Source organism: Ipomoea triloba, chromosome 9, assembly GCF_003576645.1.
Source record: "Ipomoea triloba cultivar NCNSP0323 chromosome 9, ASM357664v1".
In the NCBI taxonomy this organism is placed as follows: Eukaryota; Viridiplantae; Streptophyta; class Magnoliopsida; order Solanales; family Convolvulaceae; genus Ipomoea; species Ipomoea triloba.
In genome coordinates, this window is record NC_044924.1 from 400471 (window position 1) to 410213 (window position 9743).

At 33.0% G+C, this 9743-nt stretch overlaps 1 protein-coding gene across 1 annotated transcript; it reads left to right on the top strand.

The window, feature by feature from the left end:
- The first annotated feature begins 478 nt into the window (after positions 1-478).
- Positions 479-1868, top strand: LOC116028301 (myb-related protein 308-like). Its single transcript, XM_031269960.1, has 2 exons — positions 479-981; positions 1071-1868. The coding sequence occupies exons 1-2, from the start codon at positions 719-721 to the stop codon at positions 1633-1635; spliced, it is 828 nt and encodes a 275-aa protein (XP_031125820.1). The 5' UTR covers positions 479-718; the 3' UTR covers positions 1636-1868.
- The last annotated feature ends 7875 nt before the right edge of the window (positions 1869-9743 follow it).

Below are 9743 nucleotides of genomic sequence, written 5' to 3' on the forward strand. Positions count from 1 at the left end.
CCCCCCCCCCCATTAAATTATAATCTTAATTAAGAATATCAAAATAACGTAAAATGATAAAACCCATTTTTACTGGATTTAATAATTTTAAAAATTCCTTACCATTGAGTCTGTCATCTGAACACAAGGTGCTTGGTGTATTAATAGTGTACTTACAGGCCTATTATTTGGAAATGTTGGGTTCATTTAAAAACTATGATAGATGTAGTGACTTGGATGTATATATGAAAGCAGATAAATTAGATGATGGGTATGATTCGATCTATATATATATATATATATATTTGTGTGTATAATTAATAATATTATTATAAAAAGCAAATAAAGAATCCACCAGCCACTCACTCAAACCTGTCTCACCAACTCGCATCTAGAAGCAATTAGGATGACTGCCCCACCCCCAACTCCTCCATCTACCCCAATCCCACCCCATCTCTCTGTATCTGTATGTATGTGTACAGAGTCAAAAGCTTATAAAACCCCACTTCAAGTCTTGAAAAGTAGTCCAGCCTTGATGTATGTTCTCATTTAATTTACACCAAGATCGCAACTTCTATTTCCACCCTACCCCCAATACTTCTACTCCATCTACTACTAACATACAGTACTCAACCCTCGAAACAAACACAGAAATAGAAAGAAAATAAAGAAACCTCAGCTCAAACGAAGATTGAAGAAAACAAGTAGCTATCCTAGTACGTGTCTGCAGTGGTCGATTATGGGAAGGTCTCCTTGCTGTGAGAAAGCTCACACCAACAAGGGCGCTTGGACTAAAGAAGAAGACGAACGCCTTATAGCTTACATCAGAGCCCACGGCGAAGGTTGCTGGCGCTCCCTCCCCAAAGCCGCCGGACTCCTCCGCTGCGGCAAGAGCTGCCGTCTCCGGTGGATCAACTACTTGCGCCCTGACCTCAAGCGCGGAAACTTCACCGAGGAAGAAGATGAGCTTATTATCAAACTTCACAGCCTCCTAGGCAACAAGTGAGTAAAATAGCAGTACTAATTAAATTTCTTGTCTTGAATTATGTATGTATGTTTTTGTTTTAATTTGTTTTAATATATATATATAGGTGGTCTCTTATAGCCGGAAGATTACCGGGAAGAACAGATAATGAGATAAAGAATTACTGGAATACCCACATAAGAAGGAAACTGCTGAGCCGGGGAATTGATCCGACAACTCACCGCCCCGTCGACGATCCCAAGGAAAAAGTGACAACCATTTCTTTTGGTCCCGCGAAAGAAGACGACGTTAACGTTGTCGACGAGAAGAAGATGATGATGATCCGTCAAGATTCTCTTCCAACGACAACGACAACGACAGTAAAACAAGAATCCACAAGCCCGGTACGTGATGATGATGAACGCTGCCCGGACTTAAACCTGGAGCTCAAAATCAGCCCCCCTTACCATCCAAACCAACAACAACCGCCATTAGCGTTGACTCCGGGGAGCCTAGTCAACGTTAACAACACCGCCGTATGTTTTGCATGCAGTTTGGGAATACAGAACAGTAAAGACTGTAGCTGCAGCACCAACGCAAACGCCATAACCAGCATCGCAGGCTACGATTTTCTAGGGTTAAGAAAGAACACCCTTTTGGATTACAGAAACTTGGAGACGATGATGAACTGATCCATAATATACTACATACCTTTTTTCTTTTCTTTTTTCTTTTAATTTTGAGGTCCTTTCTGATTTTATTATATTGTCAATTAAGATATAAGATACAAGAAATGGCAAGAGAGAAGTGAGAAAGATCAGAGAGCTGTACGTATTAATCTACAATCTTTCCGATGATTCTCGATCTCCATCTGTAAAATGACCAGACTTTTAATGAATAGCAGTAATTTTTAATTTAATTACAACATTATCATCGTACCTAAACAACCAACATCCATCATTTTTGTTGCATTATTCTTCAAGTTTCATATATCACCCATCTACAGCGAATTAATACAAACCATTTTCATATATCACTTCAAATTACATTTATATATAATTAAATATTAGCCAAGGACCTTGTGGTCCAGTGGCATCAAACCATTTCTTTTATTGCCTCAGTGGGGACAATACTGACTCTTGTGTTTCGTTAGATTGAGAAAGTAGTTATGAACAGATACTGCATTGTAATAGAATTAGTAGTATTAAAAAAAAATTAAAATTTCCAATTTTCGTCCTTATCTAATTAGGCAACCATGCTGATGAGTATGTGTTGATAACTAGTATGCTGTGTGATGTAAGGAATTTTTTCAAGGTCTTCAACTTTTCCAGCCTCTTTTTTTTTTTTCTAATTAATAATTTCCGGTGGTTACTTTTCTGTAAATTATTAATTTTCTAAAATTTAGATTCTTTTCTGCAAATGGGGGATAATTGGGGTGGGTGCATGTGGGGGGTGGGGGGGGGGTTGAGGGGAGGCAATGGATAAGCAGCGAGAGGATGAGAAGAAAAGAAGAGAAAGAGAGGTGGGTAACCTATTTAAGTATCTCTTCCCATTACATTAAAAGCACCCTTAATTAATTAAAATATATAAAATTTCACAATAATAGGACATGATGTGATATATTTTTATTAAAATAAAATGTTTCGAATTTAATTAATAATTTAAATATTATTACTATATATGGTGCAATGACAACATTTTAAAAAATATATAAAATATAAAATGCGTGAAGAAACTAGCATGTGTACGTCTGTAGTGGTACCATTCCATCTTCTACCATACCTAACCATTATTATCTCATCTTTAATTTAGCCGTGACCTAACCAACCCGTCTCCATAACCACTTGACATTATTATTATTTGAGTTGTTGGATAAAACTAATTTTTGTGTATACTCATAATTACTGTTGGGGAATTATCATAGTCTCATATCTAACTCAATAAATAATCGACCTAGAAATTTAGTCATGCTATCAACAGGATGATAATATAGCTAAGACAAAACGATACATATAACCAACATGATATATCGACGAATCATTATTACATGGACCATTGATTTTTTTAGTACTACTGACTTTGTTATAATGCAGTATCTGTTCATAAGAGTCAATATTGCCTCTACTGATACTCGGACCTACAACCTCTCATATGGTAGTGGAGTGCAACCGGGTGTCACTAGATCACAAAGTCTTAGCGTCTGGCTATCTTTATAATCAAACAAAGGAATTTAGCTTGAATATATTCCACTTTTAAGTTTTGAGAGCTTCAAGCTAATCAAAAGTCGTCTTCTTCTACATTGCCATTTTTTCCATCGATTTTACTCCATAATAAGCTCAGATTAGACCTATATTATTTCACATCAAATCAAAACCGACAATTACTAATTTACTATATCTTCAATTTTTAATTCCATTGATAACTAATAACAAGCTGCACGCTGGAAATGAAATGAAATTAAATTGAATTAAATATAATTATTTTACATAACCATAAAACTTGGGAAAGCGTATTGGTATATATGATATATGGCCGCCTTCACATTGGAATTGGATCGCTGTCAAAATAATAAGAATTCATTTTGTTTATTAATCAGCACGACATGATTAATTAAGTTGCAAAAATTGTCAATCTCTTAATTAATGCAGGTATCATCTATCTATCTTTTTCATAATTTTCAATTTAAATCAATACTAAGTATGTGTCTGTGAGAGTCAACGCACTTTTTTGCTGCTCGAAACTAAAATAAGTTGACACACCAAATTAATTATTAGTTTATTACTATATATACATTATTCTAGTAGCAATGCTAAATTTTTATTCTAACGTGACAGTATTTGATTGATTTCGATCCTTTATTTTTATATGTAATTAATAAATAGATTCAACTTTTCTTTGAAACGTTGGGCGAGATCAGATTGATCAATACAATTCACAGTAACTAATAAAATAAATAATAATAATTTTATTACCACGTAAATATTAGATGTGAATAGAAATAAATAGAGAAAACAACACTATTATATTCTAATTATGACCCCCAAAAAATCTATTTTTCTGGAAAGCAGTATTTCCTTGCAAAGGTGCACCTAGAAAGGCTAGAATTATTTTGGACGATGTATCTATAAATAAGAATATAATAATTTAAAAATAAAGAAAGAATAAACATCGTATCATTCCAGGCAACAAAATTAGTTGAGCAGGAAGTCATGTTTGGATTTTTGTGTGCAGGATTTCAAAGAAATTGATAGCCTTAGAGATTTCTACGTGAAAGTAAGCTCGGTCAAAGCACGAGTGTGAATAATTGGTTGTGGTCAACATTAAATTTTGTTAATTTTTTTGAATTGGTTCCATATAAAGCTAGTAGAAGGTTATTTCCATACAAGTGTGGTGTGAGTTGATAGAGATGTGCATTACACCAAATTTCCATAATCACAGAGAAAGCCAAGCTAGTGCCCATGACTAATTAAGTCTTGTTTCTCAATTCTACATCCAAACAAACACAACAAACATCATTTTTCATTGCTAGCTATATATGGTCTACCGAATAGCACGATGTTATACAAATCGGGTAACAGAAAATAAAATATATTTTTATTTTAAAATATAATATTATAAGAACAAAACTGATATCGATCTTACAAATGATTGATTTTATCAAAATAGAATATAATAAAATTCACTCAATATATGATGATAAATATTGAAATAAGTATTGAGGAAGGAAGAATAGGAATCTTGAAGGCAAGAAAAAAACAATACGAAATGATGATGATGGACTCACGGCCCTTCACAAATCGAAAGGGAGTCACTTTTCAAACTCCATATATCACTCCCCAACTGTGTTGCTTTTGTCAATGTGTTAGGTAGAAACCATAGAAGCTTCCACCAGATATTTTTACCCTCCACACAATTATTATATACTTATAGGCTAGGGGTAGATGGGTGGAAAATAACAAGGACAAAACAAATGATTAATATATATTGGTTCATCTTACTTCTCAAGATAAACAAATTAAATTAATTAAAATATAAGGAAGGTAGAATTATTCAGAGTAATTGTAACTATCCTATATGGTTATGTACAAAATAAAATTTATATATTCTTAAAATGTTAAATGAGAACTGTTTTAAAACTTTAGATGATCTAAGATCAAGTAAAAAAGATTAATAATGTATTCTCGTAAGAGCTGTTTAGAATGTCATTTAGGAGATTGCCCTGTATAACTTGTTTTGTATAGATATTTAGAATGGAGAAGAGAGCTCGTTTATTAGTACTAAAAATTAATAAGTTAGTTCTTCAATTGGGTTGATCTATATGAATTCAAAGGAGTAATTAACTAATTATTGTTGTTGTTTGGCTCCATATATAACATAGCCATAACTTCCAAATCTACCAACCTCAGCTTCTTCAATTCCCAGTGCTGTGGTCCCTTCATCATTTTGTCAAAAATATAATGCTGCATGCCCTGCCCATTCTTCTGGAAACAAACTATCTCATCTATTGCTTCCACTAAACACTATACTTAACTACTTAATTAATTACCTATAAGAAAATAGTATATCTGATTGTAATGTGTTGCGGCAAACCACCGAAAAAATTTCACAAATCTTATTTTAATTTAGCATATCAATAAACAGCCCTCTGATATGATGCATGCATGAATAATTCATGGAATTTGCAATAAAAGTCAACCTTTTGAAAAAGATTAAATTTCATTTCTTTACTTTGTTGCCTGTTATCTACGCTTCAATACAATGATTAAGATATTAATATTGGCTCTGTTTAAATGTTAACAGTCATTTCATTTCTTTAGTTTGTAAATGATCGACTTGTTGATACAATTACAACGTGAAAGGTTTAATTATGGTAAAAAAAATTCCATGTTAATAATAATAACAAAGGAAAAATGTTAAATATAGTCTTAAACTTTATCTAAAAACTTAAACTTTTTAAAGTTACAATTAAAATTAATATTTAATTTTGGAGCAATAAAGCTCAAAAACATGCATGTTAGTGACATATGATAATTGGTCAATTGAAATCTGACATAATTTATGACAGAAAAAAAAAAATCGACCATCAACGATCAGCTCGTCACCGACAACATTTGTGGTTGCCCCATAGTACTGGTCACCTCCAGATTTGGTCCCCATGGAGAGAGGCAAACAGATATGGTCACCTCTCACCAGGGGGGACGGGAGGGGGAGGCGACCAGTTCTGGACTTTTGGTCACCTTCTCCGGGGCAATAACAAATGTAGACAGCCACGAGTTGGTTGTCAACAGTAATTTTTTGGTCGGAAAAGATGTTAGATTCAAAGTGATTTGTTAATTGTTATCGCAAGTCACTAACATGTTTTTGTGCTTTATTGTTACAAAATAAAATATTAATGTGTTCAATTGTAACTTTAATAAATTTAGATGTCTAATTAATTTTTTAGGTAAATTTGAGTACTTATTTAGTTATTTAACCTTTTTCCTTAATATTAATAACAACAAAAAAAGAGAGAGAGAGAGGACTTGGGAAAAAGTAACGTCAGTGATGTAAAATGTTACCTACTCTTCCGTGTTTAGGGACGGTAGTTGGCAGCCGCCCAAGCCGGTAGGGCTGATATGTTCGGTTGCGGCGGCGGGGCCCGCAAGAGCGGTCCAAACCCAAAGGCAGACGGGCCCACCACCGCTCAGCTCTTTCTTTCTCCCCGTCCCATCCCATTTGTGAAGAAAAGCTTCCTTTTATTCACCTCCGGGACCCAAAGCTTCCGTTCTTGTCATACGTCAAACTGTCATCTCACTCTTCTTTTTTTTTTTTTTTCCTTCTTTTTTAATTTTATGTCCACATTAAATATTTAAATTCCCTTCTCTTTTAGGGTGTGTTTGGAAACCCGGAAAATGATTTCCGAAAATCATTTTCCGGGTTTCTAGTGTTTGGTAAGCAATGTAAAATGGAAGTCAATGTGAAATGGCCACATAGTCAATGTAAAATCCACCCATTTTCTTGTAAAATGACTTACCTTTTTTTTTTGGGGTAAGTCATTTTACATTCTTGTTCAGCACCTTCCTTCAAGCAACACGTCTCCACCAGAGCCTTCCTTCTCGCCTGATTTCTGCGTCCGAAACCACCGCATCGTTTAAAACTAGTTCGCCGGCGAACTCGAAACCAGTCCACCGGCGAACTGGAAACCAACCAGTTCGGTTGGTTTCCAGTTCGAACAAACCAGTTCTGGTTTTCGCACAAATGCGGAAACCAGATCTGGTAATACTGAACAAACCAAACCAAACACACACAAACCAGATCTGCTAATGGAGATTGTTTTTCGAAGTATGCTAATGGAGATTGTCTGGTTGGTATGATATAGTTCGGGTTTTCTTCTCATTTTCCAGAAAACAAACCAAACACACAAATACAGTTTTCCATAATATATCCAAACACAGGAAATGAAAATGTTTTCCGGAAAATGACTCATTTTCCGGAAAACATTTTCTTGAAGTCATTTTACTGCTTTCCAAACGGACCCTTAGTACTGAATGCTTCTACATATTAAAATTATAATAATGATACACATACACACAAATTCTACAAAACTTTTATACTACGTAGTATTATATTGTATTATTAAAAATGTAAATAATATTAAATACATATATTAACTCTTTATTAATATTCAGTTATTAAAGACAGTATATATTACATTTTTTGATAAAACACGTCTAATTTAAAGTAAGTAATTAATTCGATAAAACTCACTACCAATGCAAAATCCATTGAAATACGACTTATAAGTCTTGTGGTGCGTGTACTACAAGGCATGGTAATTTCTTTTACTTTAGACAAGATTACAGTAGAAAGAAATGACATGTGGATATTGAGAATTGCCTTAATTATAATTAACCTTCATTGCATAATCAACTCATTAATGAATTGAATATCATATGTTAAGCCAGGCCAGCATTTAAACTTTATTGTGAATTATTTAACTTCACAAATAATTAATAATGTACATATATTTTTGTGTTGGTTATATATATGTGTGTCTCTAAAATTGATGTAAATAATCCGTACAAAATAAACAAATACTAAAACATCCTTATCTCCACCTTCTTCCACTAACTCAACCTTCTAGAAACACAGTAGGGGTGCCTTTCACTTGCCAGAAATCCAAAACCTTTGGGACACCATTGCACCTACTTATGAATAAATCATTAAAAAAAATTTTGTTGCCTTTCTTGTTTCCATCATCACTTCTATATAATATTTTGCTATTTGTCTGATCTCTTGGCATATACTAATAATAAGCTAGTGGGTTTGTTCTAGGGTTTAATTATTTCATGATTGTTGATGTGTTTATAGGAGCACATCACATTACAAATGTAGTACGTATAATAGGTTGCCTGTATTATATTTTTCATTCACAATTAAAAAATAATGAATTTCTATCAACTCTTTTGTCCAGATTGAAATTTTTTTTTTTCCGACCACCATTGAGGTGATATGAATTTTCGGCATGGATAACAACCTTACACATTTGTTAGTGGATGAGCATGGATAGCAAGCTGTTTCAAAGATACATTTTTGTGTATATCTCATATGTTATTGAAAAATGATAAGTGTTAGAGCGTAGTGGAGTGCAACAGAGCGACATGTATTAATGTATTATATTCTAAATTAGTATGATGTATGCAAGGATGAATACTGAAGACTACATGCTCTGCTATCGTGGTTTAATTTGATAGATTCTAAGCATGGAGGCATTCAAACTTGGTACGGTGTTGAAAGTTTCTAAGGCCGACTCCATTCTTTCTAAACTTCAAACTACAGTGAAATGTCAAATCTTGGCTAATTGTTGATCTGAACGACCATATTTGACTTGGGAGGGTAGGATGTCTTTTTTTTTTTTTTTTTTTTTTTTTTTTTTTTTTTTTTNTTTTTTTTTTTTTTTTTTTTTTTTCTTCTCACTCCAATGTTGTATTAAACTACATTTTCAAACATTAATTGTTGTCAAACGGCAACATAATGCATGTTTTGGTTGTTTAGGGGACACAAAACGAACAATATCATGTTAATATAAGCGAACATTATTATGCATGTCAATATGAGTGATATGTGGCCCTTAACATTTTAAAAAAATAATTTATATCTACTTTTTTTTTTTCGTTTAAATTTAATTGTTATGTTAAATAGAGATTTTAATGTAATTTATGAACATCAACATATATATATTGATAATATCAAATTAATTAATATAAAAATTAAATTATAAATATTTGATAAGTAAGTCAATATAATTGACACGAAAGGAGTATAAATTTTTCCTTAAGTTTATATTCATATTTTATGACTTTATTCGTATTGAAATATCGTTTGGTGGGTGGGTATGATGTATTGAGGTTTAAGGAAGGAAAAAGTCATGTTTTTGGTACTATAATTAACGACATAAGTTTGACTTAATGACGGATAAATATGCCTCCTTGCGGCTGGGTGTCTATTTTTTGAATGGAACAAATGCTCCCCCAAGTTGAAATTGAACAAAAAAAAAAAAAAAAAAAAAAAAAAAAAAAAAAAAAGAGAGAGTAAAATGCATGCGTGCTTATCTTATTATTTTCCCACAAATTCAACATGTTATCCTCAACTCAAGGACCTCAACCTCTTATTCTTATTCGCTTTTCACTATTTCACCAAATTACACCATAATTTAAGCTTGTTTCACCTCATCTTCATTTGTTTTTGATACAATGAGAACAAATACAGAAACGACTACAAAATCATGATAAAACAACACCAATACAATAAGCCACCAGTA